This window comes from Sciurus carolinensis, chromosome 4 (assembly GCF_902686445.1).
Source record: "Sciurus carolinensis chromosome 4, mSciCar1.2, whole genome shotgun sequence".
In the NCBI taxonomy this organism is placed as follows: Eukaryota; Metazoa; Chordata; class Mammalia; order Rodentia; family Sciuridae; genus Sciurus; species Sciurus carolinensis.
In genome coordinates this window covers 57090929-57109328 of record NC_062216.1, presented here as the reverse complement: position 1 = coordinate 57109328, position 18400 = coordinate 57090929, and the positions used below count along the sequence as shown (strand labels likewise).

The window sequence follows — 18400 nt, the reverse complement described above, 5'->3', positions numbered from 1 at the left end:
CATTTTTGAGCACAGTCTTTAAAAGCAAACAGAAAAGAAAAATACAATGAAGAAATTAAAAAGTGAAAACTGAGATTGACTGTTTTATACTCTTTCAATTTGACCATGTTTTTGATCATTGGGAAAGGTTTAGAGTGTATGCAGGAGCTGGTGGTGATGTTTCTGCACATTCTACTGCCTAAATGAACTTTCAACACCTGGAGATTAGAATCCATTTTTGTCATCCGCGGTGTCTGCCTGACATATTCAGGCACAGTGGTGTTGCCAATGCAAAACAATTCTTGTGTTTGTCTAATTATCTTCTGCTGTTAATACAAGGCCAACCTGCCAGACCCTGGGTTTCCTATAGCCTTGGATAGCATAACACTGGTTCTTAATTATTTCTGGTTATGGGCAGAGATGGAAAAAATAATAAATGAAACATACTGATAATCAAGAACCTCAACCTCTTTATCAGCAAATAAAGAAGCAGATTTCAATTTCATTTTCTCCCTGTTTATCTTGCTGTGACTGTGTTTGCAATGTCACATTAAGCATTGAAATATGTCTTACATGTTAGGACCCATAATTGACAGTCATTATAAAAGTACAAAATATGTAAAATGAACATTTATGTCCAGAGATTGGTGTGTTCGTGCAAAGGGAGTAATCACCAAAGATTCTAGGAAGGAATTAGAAATTGATCTGTGGCTTGGTCAAACTTTGACATGAAGGGTTTAGAAGGAGAAGGGCATCCCAAGGTGGGCAAAAACTTTCATATGGAACTGGAGAGTTGATAGATTTATCAGACGTGTGCATGGATTTCAGTTGCAGTGCTGTGGAAACTAGGTCCTACTTGGGGTGGTGAAGATAGGCAAAGCAGTTGACCATGACTTGGAGAAAGTGGAATCATGGTAGAATCTTGCATGCTGATTCTAGACAACTATTGCAACACATAAGGAACTAGCCAGAGAATGGACTGAAAAGGTGAATAATTCCACAAACTTCTTAATCAACTCCTAAGCAATTTAGAAGTTCAAAGAATGTGGAAGATAAACTCAAATAGAACCATTAAATATATCTTTTATGGGTGGAAAAGGTTTCAACGAATTTGATCTATGAAGAAGGAAATAATAAAAGTGGTCTTTGGAAACAGAATAAAAGAAGGCCAAACATTGACAGTAATAACATAATTTGAGCTGCTGCCTGGGAAGAGTGTTGCTGTCCCAGTGGATATTTAGTCTACTTTTAGTGGCCCTATGTCTGAATCTTAAAAATGGCATAGACTATATCAAACATGTCTGGGCCATGTTCAAAATCAATGGGAGCAGATTTCAAACCATCACAACCCACAGCTTTTGAGGAGCAGCCCCCTGCCCACCCTGGGTTAGAGATTGGACGCATCTATCCACATGTGCCATCTCTCCTCAGACCTCTTAGGGCCCCAGCATGTGGGCTGCAGGGATCTGGTCACATTTGTTTCCCTATATAGGCTGGATGTGGGTGAGTGGGTAGGATTGCAAATATAAATAGCTCCAAAAACAATGGATACCATGGAAATCCTTTGGAAATATCAACTATAAAAAAGGAAGCCCAAAATTAAACCAAAGTAGAAAAAAATGGATCATCAGTGTAAATAAAAGGGAAATTGTTCACTTTCTCTCATATAGATATATAACTCCCCTGTCCCCCCCACATGTACCACAAAGCGATATTTGCATTGCAGCAATAAACAACAAAAGCAATATATATATATGACAGTTCTTTTTTTTTGTAACTAAAAATGATAAACAACTGACAATTTCATATAGTTTCAGAATAATGTACTTATCAGTATATAAGTATGTTTAATCAAATTATATATATTATATATTATGTATATGTAATTATTTATAAATTATATATATAATTTTATATAATATATATGCATACACATATATATGTATGTATATACATATATATTAGGGAAGAAAACCTAGACTTGCATATATAATTTGACAGTAGTTATCTTCTGGTAGTAATTTTTTTTTCTCTGTGCTTATTTCTACTTTTTATTTTGGATTAATAATTGCTTAGTAACTATGTAAATAATAAAAAGTAATTTTCAAAGAAAAAAAATGACAACTTAGAGCCCTTTTAAAAGCCCCTTTTAATTACACGAAAAGATTACAAGACTGAGTTGCAATTACTGATCATCAACTTCCCTTTACCCTGAAGGTAGCTGTCAGTATATAAGGTGGACCCTGGGAAAATTGTTATCATTTTCCCAAACCACAGCTCAGCTGCCACTGACTCAAAATTGTAGCATTTCTCTGCCTGCAGGACACAAAAGGGGCCCTCCTGGGCCTATCTATATACCTAAGGGCCCTAGGGAGGCAAAGACTAACTGAATTTGACCACATGGAGCCCCAGATTTGTTGTCAGGAAGTGGCAATAATCACAAAAGCACAAACCCCAATTAATCAGGATCTTTTGGAGTAGGGCCAAGCCATGGGTATTTATTTTAAAAGCTCCCCAGGTAATTCTAAATGTGCAGCCAACATTAAGAACCATGGCCTTAATGGATTAATTTGCTAGGGAGTCATTTAAATAAGGCCTTTGGATAGAGGTAAAATGAAATCCGAGAAGATTTGGTTGACCAAGGCCAAGTTGTTGCGTGGCCTTGAGCCTTGTGAGAAAATGACTATGCAAACAGAATAACAGAACACTGAATGTGGAGTGGGAAGTTCTTGCAAAGTTGGAGAGGTCAGTGGGTAGCCCTCCCTAGTGCTCATAAACCAATGTCAAATCAGACATTTCTAGTCGGAAAATGCTCTGTGGTGGCAGTTTTCTGTCAAGGTAGAGTTATTTCACAAAATACAGCAGAACCCAATTTTGATGCTGATGCCAGGAGACTCTTGGGTCCTAGAGGCCTCTAGCCTTTTCCATAAGAGGATGCACACTGCTATACAAGACATGCTGGACTTCAGCATAATAAATCCCAGCACAAAGCAGTAGCCTCTTGCATAATTTTTACTCTGATTTAGGAAATCATTTTGAAAGCATTCTTTTTTTTCATTTGTTGTTTTTAGTTATACACAGTAGAGTATATTTTGACATATTATACCTTCATGGATTGCAACCCATTCCAAATTTGATCCCATTCTTGTGGTTGAAAACATTCTTGTGGCATATGTGTGTTTGGTTGATATCCTGCAGATGCACAGTAGGTGCAGGCAGTAGAGCCCCTAGTGGCCTTCTGGTTCCTGCCTTTCTTTTTATATATCAGGAAATTGAAGTTTTGACTTGCCTCGATCTCATAGTACCACAGGCCAAGTCTACACCTAAATTTAACCCCCTTTGTTCAGGTATGCCCAAATCTTGCTAGAATTTATGATTTGGAGTTTTGGCCTGTCCGTAAGCAGTAGCATGAATAGGCATTTTTCACTATGAATAGATGATGATCATGATAATCAGCATCATGACCATCAGGTATTGCAATTATATTATTAGTTCCAATTTATTACAGTTATAAATGTCAAAATGTGTGCTAGTTCTCTTCTGCATACTTGTTATAGTCAGCTTTTTTTGCTGCTGTGACTACAAGGACCCAACCAAAACAATTGCAGAGGAGGAAAAGTTTATTTGAGGGCTCACAGTTTCAGATATCTTAGTTCATAGAAGGACAGCTCCATTCCTTGGGGTTGGAGATGAGGCAAAACAACATGGTGGAACAATGTGGCAGAGGGAAGAAGCTCACATGGTGATCAGAAAGCAACGAGAGGAAGACTCTACTTGCCAAATACAAATGTATACCCTGAAGTCACACTCTGATTCCCACCTCCTCCAGTAACACTCTTCCACTTCACTTACCACTCCATTTATCCCTACCTGGGGATTAATTCACTGATTGGGTTAAGACTCTTATAACCCAATCATTTCTCCTCTGAACCTCCTTGCATGGTCTCACATGTGAGCTTTAGGGGACATTATACATCCAAACCATAACAATACTTCATCCTTAGTATTAACACTCAAGGATTTTTTTTTCCCATTAGTCTGCAGAGAACATTGAAGTATCAGAGGCAGAATGCAGATACTTCAAGATCTCAATTCAGTTCTGACCTCAAGAGTCTGCACTAACTGCACAGTACCACAATGCCTATACCCATGGCACCAGAGCTGGGTCAGAGGGGAAAATGCCCTTCTCCTGCCTTGTGTGCCCTATGGCCTGATTTCTCTGCCTCTGGACTTTATAGCCCAGTTCCCTCTTTCTTCTTTCTATATTCAGTTGAACTCCAGCACCCTGATTTTTTCATAGCCTAGCTATATTTGATTTATTTTTCTGGGGAGTAGTTATATATCTCACCTGTTTCTAATGGAGTTTTATTTTGCTACCTGGCATAATCTCCATTCCTGTGGTTCCAAAGGAAGAAAGTACTGTTCAGCTCAGCCAGAGTTCTAAACAGATGTTCTACACGTCTCCTTGTGTGGTTGTGGCAATGCATCACTTTCAGACACCTCAGTCCTAGCCTGCCAGCATCGCTGTGCCCATGCCAAATGCTTTGAGATACCATGCAATAAGCAAAAACTGAAGCTAGGTTAAATCCACAAAAGTCATTTCATTCTAATTCTTGAGTGTATTAGCATCTGGACATCAGAAGGTGCCACCTGCTCTTGAGAAATCTAGAGGTGTTGAATCAGTACGATAAGGGGAATGCAAGGACTCTGTTTTAAGAAGGCTGAGTGTGTGAAAATCTGATACTATCATACCACCATACACAACTTATTATCTTTTGTAGGAATTTTTTATTTTAGAGAAAGTTCTGCCAGAAATTATCGTTGGCCATCTCAATTCCCTCTTCTATTAAAAAAAAAAAAAAAAAGTGGCTCATTTGAAAGTGTGTGATTTACACAACTTGTAAAAGCTACTTCCGTAACCTATCAGATGGCAAAATACACAAAAGCTGTATTTTAACCACACTGCATTTTTATACTGCAAGGGCTTTCTGTCAAAGTCAGTATTAAATGCAGGAATGGGTTAGGGTAAGAGAAATTCCATGGAGAGCTCTGGATATAGAAGTTTATCTGCCTGGGAGGGAAAATGGTGCAATCAGTCAGATAATATTTATGAAGTTCTCAAATGTGTAGTGTGCTAGATTTGATTCAGTTAAAAACATAATCCAAAATGACAGTCTCACTCCTGGTCTCACCTTCAGGCAGACAGAGAAGGGGACTGCAAAAGGTGACCTTTCAAGGCCCCCTCCCATTGTGTGATTCTGTGAGGAACTAGCAGCAGCCTGGGTCCCTGTGCCTGACATAAACCCTAGGAAGGAAATGTCGATGGGGGGAGCACCATGAAGATCTTCAGAATCTTGGCATGGCATCTGAAGGGTAGTCATTTCTGGTTTCCGCATTGTAGTGGAGCTGTGTTGATCCGAGTCTCAATGTGATCTGCATGATTCGATTACTTGGTGAAGGGAGATGGGCTCTGAAACAGAATGGAGGGCATTGGGGAGGGCTGGTAAAATCCCCTCAGTTGAGCTGTGACTACTGAGGCCCTGCTAAATGTCCTTTCTCTTTATCCTCCTTACTTGATGGGTGCACGGCTGAATATCATTATAAAGTGGCACCTTTTCCAATTAGGGAGGTGGTGCACATTTTAACAGCTAAATAAGACATGAAACAAGACAATATGATTTTTTAAAGACAGAACTCTAACAGGCTTACAATACCACACCCATAACCCACATCCCCCACCCCCACCACTACACACACAGTTAGAGTTTGGAACTTTCTGTCCAGACCATGATCACTGCAAACCAAGGCAGGGATCCCTTTAAATATTTATTCACTGGTTCCTTTTTCTATCATCACATATAGTGAAATGACATCTCTTAACTGAACAGGCTTCTTACTGTATATAAAAAGGAACAGGCAGCAAGTTCACTGTTCTTATCAAACTGTTAAGAACTAGGAAAGGCAACAGAAAAAAATGCTAGCAAACTGGAGAGAAAATGATATTTTTAAAAAATCAAATGATCATCTTGGAAAAATATTTCAAAAGAGGCAAATAAAAATTATAGTGAAAAAAGAAAAACATGGACAACATAATCCATATTGTCTACAGAAATGGAGAAAATGCATCATTTATAGAGGTAGATATAAAGTGATACAGAAAATATATCTGCTCCATGTAAATTTATTAAATGCAACTTTCTTTTTTTCTCTCTTTCTTTTAGATAAAAAACCTCTTCATGAAATAAAACCCCAAAGTAAGTTATTTTTCCTCTTGTGAATATAATTTATTCTCATATTTGCTGCCTTACTGTTGTATTTGTTTAGGAACCAAGCAGAATTGAAGTTCCTTTGAAAGATCCAGGGCTTTGGGGGCTTCTCCTCATTGAGTTTGGAGTTGCATATCAGAGGTTTAAATCAAAAAGAAATATGCACACCCTTTCCCTCCCTCTGAGCACAAGTAAATCTCTCTTCTTGATTCTTTCTGCCTGTAAGTCCATTGCTCTGCAAATGTCATCTAGGATTCTTATTTCTGGAGAGATTTATAGCATTAAAATTAATAAATATTTGTCATTCCACACTTTCATGAGAGGAGCCTCTTAGGCAAAAGCCTGACTCCAAGCCGCTGCACTAAGGAGGAGAGGAACAGGAAATAACCTAGAATCGTACCTGCTAAGGCATCCATGACAACTGGGTAGATGAGGAGCCAGATTTCCACAGTGAAATAATTAACAACTGAGAATGTTGGTGTTGGTGCTGGTGTGCTCCCTAGATGCAGGCATGCTTCCTGAAGAGCCCTTTGCATTATTTCCATTTTATGCATCCAGTAGCTATGGAGAAACGAACATGGCTTAAACGCTTGGCAGCTTGGCATCTGGCCCTATGGTTCTCAGCCTTCACTATACTTTGGAATCTCCCAAAGGCCTTTTTAAAATCCCAGTTCCCAGACTGTACCAGTGAAATCAGTGTTTGGGGTGGGAGGGTGTTAGAATCCAGGATACCCCATTTTTGTTCAAAGTTCCTCAAGTGATTTGAATGTGCAACTCAGGCTGAGAACCATTATCTAAGAAAAGCATTTCTCAAAAAAAAAAAAAAAAAAAAAAAACCAGATCAGAGACTTCATGAATCCAGAGCTTGGGGTATGGTGGGAGCTTATTAAATAACCACTCCTTAGAACAGAACAAATGAATTGGAATCCCTGGTGGGGAAAGCTGCTAAGTATCTCCATGTTAACATGTCCTTCTGCTCATCGTCATGGACTCAGAAATAGGTAAAGCATCCAGCAAACCTCGGGATAAAAGGCATCAGCAATCCTGCTCTTTATCAGTAGAAGAGTGAGACAGCTGTCCAGCTGGTTTGGTTTGTAAAGCTTGTAAAAAACGTCCTGGCCCAGTTCCCCTCATTTTAGTATAAGATGAATGACTTTTGATCTTTTAAATCCTAGGGCATTAAGATTCAAACAGCTTGGGAGAGTTAATAGTTTTTATTAGCTAACTTCTTTGAAAGACTTAAGACCCTGTGAGGATAGACAGAAATAGGTACCTTGGGGCAGGCATCAGAAAAGATGAGAGAAAGATCCAGAAAAGCCATTCCATTCATACTCCCTTATGTGGCTTTAGGCAGGCCAGAGATATAAAGATGTTGTTACTTGCAGAGTTCGAAAACTTTGTAAAACAGCAAAACAAACTTTCTTAACTGTTTTCTCTGTTGCCAACTGCTCATACAGGAATCATTGGTTCCTAGGTAGCTGCATAGTGGCACTATCATGCATAGTGGCTTTTGAACACATGGGAAGATGGAGTTTGGGGAACCTGGCTACATATATGTGGGCTTGTATGTAGGTATGTGTGCTTATTGAGGAAGGGGAAAAAAAAAAATGGGTCACTAAATATTTGGCCCATGCTGTGTCAAGATCCTCAGGGTGACAACTGTAGGGAGAGGACTCTTACTTTCCTCTTCTTTCTATGTGCATGCCATCTAGAGATTTCAGTGTATACCACAAGTAAGATTGTGGGTGTCCATGAGGTAGCTGAGGCCAAAGTTACTTAGAAATGCATGTGTGTGTTTTTAAAATTAATTTCATGCTCAGTTTGTGAGTACTGTGCCATTCTAATTTTGTTACATCTGTACTGCCAGCCATAAACCCCACAGAAGCTATTTCTAGTCCTTAGGGAGTCCTGAATTAGTTTTTGCTTGGGGTTCTCACTCCTGAGCACCATGCTTAATTGCTGGATACTGCAACGGAATTGCTTAAATGGTTTTAATTTGTGATTTCCCTAAAAATAAAACCTTAACAGAATCAATGTGATTGCAAAAGGCTCCCAGAGGAATCCAATTGGGGTTCTGTAAGCTGCATGGTTAGAAGTGCATTATACAAATTCAGGCTACATCATTCAGTGAAAGTGGGGCTTAGTTTAAGACTACATGAATCATCACTGATGCAAAATCAAAGTCAATTATGAAGATAATTGAGAAACAACCTGTTCCTATATATAGCTGTACACATGATCCTCCGCAAGGCCTGGTGGATAGAAAACATCATTTGGAACTTAGCACACAGTTCTCCATGAGCAGGCGGGCAGAGGCACCAGCATTAAGTTGTGGGGAGGTGTAAAAAGAAAGTGAAGTCTTAAGATATCTGTTGGCAAATCATAATGACAAACTGGGGAAAATATGTGCACTGCATAGCTCATGAAAGCACTTATTGTAAATGAGATAATTTAATCAATTACATTTCCTAATGTACTAAACCGAATGTTTCATTTTCTGCTTCTGCACATCTTAAATTATCTTCAGGTGCTTTATGAGATTTAATCATAGTTAATAGAAACTTCATTACCATCAAATGTGCTTTCAATAAATGTTGTGTAACAATGTCAGGAGGTGCAGTAAAATATAGTAGGTTCTGAATGGCAAACATGCACCCCCAGAGTCAGACTGAAAAATGGTTGCATTCAGACAATGAGACTCCTTGGAGGCTTGGAGAATGTGGTTTTCTGAAAAGCTGTGAGCTCCTGAGGAGTGGCTGGTTCATAAGTTCACCTGCAGGTTGAACTAACAGGATTTAGCTTTCCCCTAGAAAATACCTGAGCACTACATATTCTCGCCTCACTTCCTTTCTCCACAGCTATTTTGTAGCTAATGGAGATGAATGCTGAGGCTGAATTCAATTAATAGATCTAGAGTAAGCTACCTCCAAAACATCTTCAGTTGAATATCTACAAATAACCTTCCAAATGGTTTTTATTCTCAACTTCCTTCTCAACTTCCAAATGGTATTTATTCTTTCCTGAACCTGTCCCTCCTCCATTCCTCTTCCCATCTTCTCTCTTTCAATGGTCTGGGTCAGAAATCTGAACAGATTCCTAGCCCCATCTGACTCCATATCCCTTCTGCTACTCAGTACCCAAAAACAATCATCAATTTCTGACTACCACTGACACAGATTTCAGGTTCATCTGCTACTCTTCATTTCCACTTTACTCATATCCTTCTCTCCATTCATTCAACAGTTATTAATTGAGTGCTTACTGTGTGCTATGAGATGTTCTAGGGAATGGAGAATCAGCACCAACCACAACACATACAGTTTCAGCTTTCAGGAAGCTCACAGTTTTACAGATGGAAGGTGGAATAAATAAATAAGGAAGCAAATATATAGTGCTAAGTGCTATGGAGATTGTGTGAAGCGTTAGGAAGAGACATGAACTTGGGTGAGGGGCTTAGGCAGCATTGATGGGAGGGTTGCTTTTTGATGTAAGTTGTTCAGAGAAGGTCTATATAATAAAATTAAACTTGAGAAGAGACCTGGGGGGAGGGGAAAGCAAGAAAACAAACATATTGGGTTCTAGGGGACAAGCATGGACTAAATGAACAACAGGATGCAAAAGCTATGAGATTGGAACTCACTTGAAGTCTCTGAGAGACAACAAGGAGGCCAGGGTCTCTGGAGCAAAGTGACAAGAAAAAGAACAGTAATAACTGAAATCCAAGAAGTGGGGTTGGGGAAGACCCTGTGTGTGGTGTAGGCCATCATAAGGACTTCGAGTTTCACTCTATGGGAGATAGGAAGCCATCAAGGATTTTTATTCAGAATGATGTTATCTCATATTTTCAAGGAAACACTATATGCTGTGTTGAGGGTATCCCTCTAGAGAACCAGAGAAGAAGCAAGGAGATCTATTGAATGATCTGATACAGGCTCTGAGTTTACTTCAGGTTCAAGATGATTATAGCTTGGGTCAGATAGATAGAAATAAGAATTATAAAAAGGTGTCTTGTTCTGAGGGCACAAAAAAAAAGGATTTGCTGATGAATTGGGTATAGTGTATGAGAGAAAGAAAAATGTTATGGATAATTCCAAAATTTTGGCCATACACAGATGGAGTTGCCACTATTGATGTTGGGAAAACTTGGTTTAGTAAATCTGGAGGCAGAATCGAGAGCTCAGCTTCAGATACCTATTGAAACATCATAATGGAGAGATTGAATAGGCAGTTGAATATATGAGTCTGGAGGGCAGAGGACCATCCTGACTGGTGACATAAATCCAGGACCTGTCAGTGTCTGGATGATACTTAGAACCATTCGTTTGGATGAGATCACTGGATACCGAATATGAATTAAGTTCTGAGGACTGAGGCCTGAATGACAACAACTTTTAAATATAGAGAAGGTCAGAAGTCACGGCAGAGGAGAAAGAAAAGTAGCAGCAGCAGACATAGTGGTGAGTGCAAACCCAAATGAAAAGAAAATGTTCCCAGAAGAAACGTTTTAAAAGTCAGGCCATCTTCCTAACCAGGATTTCTACACTTGCCTCCCCATATCCAGGCTTATCCTACATCAATTTATCCAATCTTTCTAAAACATAAATTCTTATCACCTTCCTGTTTAAGCCTCTTCAGTAGCTCATCTTTGTTCTTAAGATGAAGTCCAAAGAAATCATACACAATCTGTGCCCAGCTCTCTTCTCCCGATCATATCAGCTTCTCTCCATCAGCTTAACCATTGGGTAGTTTCCTTCCTTGCTCTCACTATTGCTGTACTCTTCAGCCAAACACGTCACAGTTCTCCCAAATAACCCTTGTGCATTTTGGCATCTTGTTGTCTTATATGTTCTCACTTATTATTTCTGCCTAGAAACTCTTTCCCTAAAGCTAACCCTTAAGCTGCTTAATTTATTCTTCCTCCAGTTTTCTGTAAGGCCTTCAATCCCTGCCACTCAAGTCTGGTTCAGTTGCCCCTATAACTGAGCCAAGTTAAAACTATTTCTCTCTTTCTATACTCTATTTTACTGCTTTTATACTGATCTGTAATCCCCATTAACAGATGTCATCTCATGTTTGCCATAATCTTATCTACCACCTTACTGCTGCAGTTACCACAGATTCACCTATAGTAGATGTTTGATAAATATTGGCTGAGTTATGGACCTAAGCCTTCCTGTTAAGTCCTTATTGGACCTTGTCCTGTTAAGGTGAACAACCAAGAATTTTTTCTCTATATCACAAATTCTGTTCATTTATTTAATAGATATTTATCATACAATTGTCCTATGCAAATAGTCGTGGCTCGGTGAAATGTGAAGGAAAAAATAAGTGTATAAAAGAAGTGTGTCCTCCCCCTCAATAGAAATACGTTGTAGAGTATTTGGGATTTGAGAAAAGAGGTAAGGGAATAATTTTGAATGGTCATCTACTCCATACCAGGCACTAATATGCATCTAGAAATCATTTTCATCAAATAGCTTGAAGCATACCTAGAGTTTGAAGACTAGATATGTATGTTCTTCTCTTCACTGAAGAAAATTCCATCCTGCATCTTTTCCCAAAGCACACTGGCTTCACACATAGTTGAATAATTTCGACCCCTGTCTTTTATGGTCTCCGCCAGCTAGGGAACTGCTCTGCAGATGTGGGTTCACACTTGCAACCTGTACATTCTCTTTCAGGTTGTGTAGACCTGGGTGACAAGGACCTTCAACTCACAGAACTGTCTTTGGGCCATTTCTGTAAATTCTCAGCATACTTCTAGGTGCGTCTAAGCACACAGGCACTGATGCTGATCTTCTAACCACTCTCTAAAACACTTTTTCCCCTTATTTTGTCCATCGTTTTTCTTCATCTCCTGCTGATTATTTTCAATTACTTAAGTACAGCATTTTCCACAAATCGCATGATTTGCTTTGTCCTTTAGAATCATTTCTCCTGTGAATCAATTCAACCCATATGTACAGGCCACATTTGTAATTTTCTTACCATTTTCAATTTTTTATTATCTAATTTTAGCCCATCATAAGTGCATGCCTTCCCTTACAACCATTTTCATTGATTTCATGGACTCTACCCTTGATGAACATAATGAGGTTTTGTCCACTAAGTACCCCAGAACTAAGCACAGACATAGAATAAGTTTTAGACCAGTATATTCTGCAGCATCCAAATAACCCAGGGTACTTATTGCACATATGAACTCACAAGCCCCTCTCTCTAACTCATAGTAATTCAGAATTTAAACACAGAACTTAGAACTTCAGCATTCAGAATAGGAAATTAGGGAGAGTGAAGTAATTTTCTCAAAGTTCAGAGTTCAAATACTGCTCTTTTTGACTCTATCTCTATTTCAACTTTTCTTTATATCTGATGGGCAAAAACAACATTTCTTTTTCATTTTAAAGATGGAATTGCCAGATAAAATGCAAGACCTTTGGTTAAGTTTGAATTTCAGAAAAACACAGAATAAATAAATTTTATTTTAAATTTTCCAAATATTGCATGGGAAATATTTATGCTAAAATTATTCAATTTTGATCTGAACATCTGCATTAAACTATATGTCTTTTGTTTTTATTTGCTAAATCTGTCAACCCTACTAAAAAGAAGACTAAAACATGTCTGAATGTACATTATCAAGAAGTATTTTATAATATAGATGACCTTTATTGCCAACCTTGGATGATGGTTAGAATTGAAGCAGGTGTTGAAAGAGAGAGCCTTTCTGTAAAAGTCAGAGCAAAAATAAGTAGGTAAAAGCCTATAGATTTGATCAGAGAGTAGATAAGAAATGGGAAAAGGAGTTGACATATAGGGTGAAGAGAGCATATAGTGTCTTGAGAAGTAAGATGTACCACCCACCTGGGAATGGACTCAGTCATTGGGAGGTATCTGGGTGGCAGTACCAGAGTAGTGTAAAATGTAAAATGGATCAGAGTCTCAACAACTGGGAGTGTAAGTACTTGGCAGAGGAGACTGTGTGATGTGGCATTAATGGGTGTGTCTTATTGAAATCGAGATGTGGTTGGGACTGGAGGTACAATCAGTGAGGCATGTCAGTGTTTTGGAGAGCAAGTCAACTGCAACAATCAAAGATGAGTTTTTGATCTCCAGTCTGGTCACTGGTGGCATCAGTATTAGAAAAAAGAGAATTCAACAGGAGAAAATATTTGAGAAGGTAAAAGTGGCAATCTGCAAATCAGATAACCAATCTGAGAGGTTAGCACATGATGGAGGTGGTTTTGTCTAGCCAACAGGAAGGAAATATGGCACCAGATCTTCAGAGAAGATGAGAAGAGAGATGTTAATTTAGACTGGGCAAGGTCCAGGGAGCAGTTGGCATCATCTGTAGAGGAGTGACTATCCAACAGATGAAACCAGAGAGAGGGGAAAGGGCCAAGAACTGAACTTTATAAAACCTGTGTTTAGAACTAGGAGAATGAAGGGCAGTCACCAAACAATAAGTAAACAACAGGTCAGAGAAACAGGAGAATCAAATTGAAGGAACAGTTTTTTCTAAAGGGAAGGTTGGCTGTTCATGTCTGTTGCCACAGAGCAGTGCTGAAGAATAAGACAAAGAACATTATTGTTGTTGCAGTTGCAAATGACCTTCAAGAGGAAATAGGGTTTGAACAGAGAAACTTTAAAGAGTAAGGAAAAATCACATGATGAGGGAAAGGGAGGGGACTAGTTAAATAAGTGATCATACAGCCTGGCTGTGCACATGACAAATGTAATATAGAATGGAGTAGGCATGTATGGAATGATCTACTAGGCATATTTTTTTTAAAAAAGGAATGTACAGTTAAAAATAGAAGTACAATAAAGGAAGTATAATATGGAGCTATTACGGTACAGGGAAAAAAGTAAAACTAATGGACATGTAAAGGACATTTACATGTTTCTTTTTCCTAAAGGGAGTCACAAGATACTATCAAGTGATTATTCCTGGAGAAGTGGTAACTGGAGGAAAAACTTTTTCTTTGCATAGAGTTACTTTTTATTCTTCCTAAAACATTTTTCTAATTTTGTTCAAGCCTTACTTCTGTTTTTCATTTTATTTTAACACTGGCCAGAGTTAAATGGCTGGAGAGATTATGGAGCATTTACTGAGATATTTAGTGTTTAAAAATGCTGAAAAGTCTTTTAAGCAAAGAGCTATGAATTCAGTAGATGTAAGGAAAGAAGGTGACATCTTGGAGAAGTGGATCAGAAAGTAATTTGAGAGAAGGATCTGGGGAAGAGGTGATTAGAGAAACTAGACTGCATTTGTAGGCAGAGGGCAAGGCTCAGGTGAGGAGGAAAAATCTTGAAGATACAAGACCAAAAGAATAATAAGTGAGTCGGTGTCCCCATGGAGGTAGGGAAGGGTTGGATCAGAGCAGACTTGACACAGAGCAGGGCAACTCTTCAGGGAACAGAGAAAAGGAAAAGAAAGATGTGCAACAGAACAGAGGAATTTTGAGTTGTAAGGAGTGAGCTCACATCGATGGCCTCCATCTTTCCAACAAGAAAGAGGGCAAGAGAGAAGTAGAAGTCTTGAAGAAAGGTGAGGGGTGGGTTCAGAGAAACTGTTGGGATGAAAAACATCACTTGGCCACAGAATACAAATTAAATAATGATTGAGCCACAGGGCAGGCCCAGGTGAGGTTGTGCAATGCCTGGTTTTTTATGACACCAACCAGTGTCCTTGGTGACTTCCTCCGGCAAGATTGGTTCACCCAGGTGCAGGTGTGGAAAGAGCAGAGAGGAAATGCTTGGAAGGAACACAGAAGGTTAAGCTGTTGGGACTGAAGACAGATATGAGTTCAGACTCTGACTTTGCCATTTTCTAATTATCATCTATAAAATAGGAAAATCAATGCCTGCCTCATAGATTGCCATGAGGGTACGAACTGAGATCACATGTGCAGTCCTCAGAGAACCCAGCATAAGGGTAGTTGTGTTACTGAGTTAGTTATTGGGAGGTCCTCAGGCAGTGTTGTGGTCATCGAGGCAGAAGTTACAGCTGGATAGGGGGTGATCTATTCTGGAGACAGACTTCTTGAAACTGATTCCCAGCCCTGGCACTTAAGAGTCATTAGGCTTTGGTCAAGGCAAGTCATTCTGTTGCCTCTGTTTACACATCTAAATGAGGACATTTTACAAGATTGTTGGAAGGAGTAAATGGAGTTAGTATCTATGAAATTCAACAATGCCTCGCATATAGTATGTACTATTTAAGACATGGCTTCTATTGTGTTCATTAAATTCAAACAACAACAGTAATAATAAGGAGGTTTCAAGAGATGGGAAATTGGAAAGGCAGAGATGTTGACTGTTGAAGGGGTTGCAGATTACAAGGATTGCAAATATAAATTAAAATTGCTTACTATGGCTGACCATTTAAAAGCTCTCTGATGAGTTGAAGAAAAAATTATTGCTTCTTGACAAGAGCTTCAACAATATATTTCAGCATACAATTAAATATTTGGGTAGGTCTCTTTGTATCAACATTGCTGTCTGGGTGGACAGTGTATCCTGAGATGGCCCTTGCCTGGCCTTTCATGGGATTCCCCCTCAACAGCTCGGCTCGGCTATTTTGTTTCACGTTTGTTTTGCCTCTCACAGGCCTGTGCTTATGAATATTTATCATGTGGATTTTCTTAGTAATTCACACCCTCACATACACCAATTCAAGTATGTTTGCCTTTTTTTTTTTTTTTCCTGAAATGGGAACCATGGTCATCCTACAATATCTAATAGAGGTAAAACAGTGTATCATGTTTTGAAAGGTACGCACTCTGCTCCTGTGGTGAATCTCTGTGACCTATTCGAGCCCCACAGAATAGGTTCCAATCTGATATATGCTAAGTTCATAATACAGGAATTGAGTTAAAGTTCCATTAGTAAGAGGCACTGAGATGTCTTTCACCTGGGAGTCATGTAAAGAGAAGTAAGCAGATCAAGTAAACAGCCCTTTTCTTGAGGACACTGGTTGCTATAAATGACTAGAAATGATTATGTAATTCATAAAGCCATCAAACCTGTTAATGCCTATTCCTAGAACTATGAAATTCAAAGGGACTTTGAAAGGTCACTTAGTCCTTCTTACCAGCTCTGACCAAAAAACTAAAATAAAATAATTGCCAAGTACTATAAAGTCATGCTGGTTTTTAGAGACTTTCTGAAAGGAGGTTTCACAATCTCCCTCAGAAATACAGTTGGGTTTTTTAACAACCCTCATTGTAGAAAAGGTCATTTTAATATCTAGCCAGAGTTCCAATTGCTATAATAAAAGGCCATGTCCTCCTTTTCAGTCATTGTTAGAGATGGGGAAGGGTTGGTTACCAGCTCCATTATAAATGAGCGGTCATCAAGTACCTACTGTGGGCCTATTCTCTTCTTACAGCAATGCTTTATGCATTAGGATCATGAAGAAGCACTTTACAGCAACACTTTTCCAGGCCCAATGAACACATAAACATGTCCTCACCAGGATCCTAGTTTCCAACTCTCTATTAATCTCTGCACCCTTTCTCTGCAGATCATCTGCACTCCTCCCAGCAGTGAGCACATTCCTCAGTAATTTCTGACAAATTCAGAGTACAAGAGACTTCTCAATCACTTCTTTTAGTGGTGTTTTGTTTTGTTGTTTTGTTTTTAGCAGTAGATTCTGCACAGCAATTTTTTTCTATCACATGTTGAATCCTTCCAGGCTTTGCCTAAAGCTTTGTGACTCTTTCATAGAGGAAAACAGGGATGAAGAAAACAGGGAAGACATCTCCCATATTAACATGGAAAGCCTTGTTTATGAAATAAAAAGTCAGAGCAAAGTATCCCATAGCCATAAAAAGAAGCAGAATAGCCTGTCCAGTCAATATATTTGTTCAAAATCACTTGAAGCAAACAAACCAGTAGCGGTGTGTGTACCTGAGAGAACTGATGATTATAAACATATAGGTGTGAAAATGTAAATTAAGAGAATCCCTACAGCAGAAGTTCTAAAACCAACCTTAGACTATGGTTTCTATATTATTTCTGTCCTCACAGTTTGAGGCCAAGCAAGCAATCAATACATACCTGTGCACAATGATTTGAAAGATTCTGTGGAAAATTATAGAGCTGGTACTGCTTTTAAAGAGTTTCAAGTAGTTAGGGAGAACCAACTCACTGTCATTCAGATAATTAACAATAAACCCTACCATCCAAAGTGAGCTGTAGAAACCCCAAGTGAACAAGAGTTCTGAAGACTGAGTTGATAGCATTTGCTAGACTGGCCAGCACAGAGCCACCATGGGGGAGAAGTAACTTGGGCTGACATTTGACAGGTAGATGGACATGGGAAGGGCCAAGATGCTTCGCAGGGTGCAATCCACCACCCTCCACACAGGGCCTTTATCTAGAAGGCATCCACTGGGCAGGCTAATTAATTACATTTGATTTGGGGATGACAATGTAGTGAAGAGTTAGAAGCATGAACACAGGAGCAGACATGGAGAATGCTATCAAGCCCTGGGAAAGGACCGTGCTATGCAGTCTCATTGCTGAAGCAATTCTTCTACGTATGAATGACAGTGGTTCTCTCCAGTCAGTCTGATGTTCTTCTGACATGAGCTGAGTGTTTACATGCACGTATGCATGCATGTGAGAACTCCACACAGACATCATCCAGGTGCTGCCTCATGCACGCACTCACCTCGTTCTCCCTCCTCCCCTGAACCCAGCAAAGAAAACGTGGAACAAAACTTCAGACCTTTCTTGGGACCATTCCTGAGCACACACAAAAAAGAACTGCTCCAATTTTTATACACACACAGAAATCTTCAAAGGGAAAACTGCACTACAATATAAGAAAGACAAACCAACAAACAGTTGGGCCCAGGCAGGAAGGGAGCAAAAAAGAATGAGGTGAAGTACAAGTAGGTAGATAGTGACGAGAAGAAAGACAAGAGAAAGAAGAAAGAAGCACAGTGATTCAACTTGAGAAGAACTTGAGCTGTGGGTAAGGATATCGGATTCCATCTCTTGAGATATGGAATGTGGCTCTGGGTACTTGTACATACCTCCACAGCTGCACCTGGAATGCCAGGATCTCATCACCATCTGTCTTTTAGACAAGAAATTACTGAGAATATGGACCATGTGTGAATTCATCCATGCATCCTCATTTC

At 39.2% G+C, this 18400-nt stretch overlaps 1 protein-coding gene across 9 annotated transcripts in view; it reads left to right on the top strand.

The window, feature by feature from the left end:
- Unc5d (unc-5 netrin receptor D) overlaps nucleotides 1-18400 on the top strand; it is a 531864-nt gene that overhangs the window by 441349 nt on the left and 72115 nt on the right. For 7 of the 9 annotated variants that reach the window (XM_047551327.1, XM_047551325.1, XM_047551324.1 and 4 more), the window contains one exon: nucleotides 6201-6233. The exons of the other annotated variants lie outside the window; for them this stretch is intronic. In XM_047551327.1, coding sequence (XP_047407283.1) covers nucleotides 6201-6233 — 33 coding nt within the window. The remainder of the gene's footprint in view (nucleotides 1-6200; nucleotides 6234-18400) is intronic. 9 annotated transcript variants of the gene reach the window in all.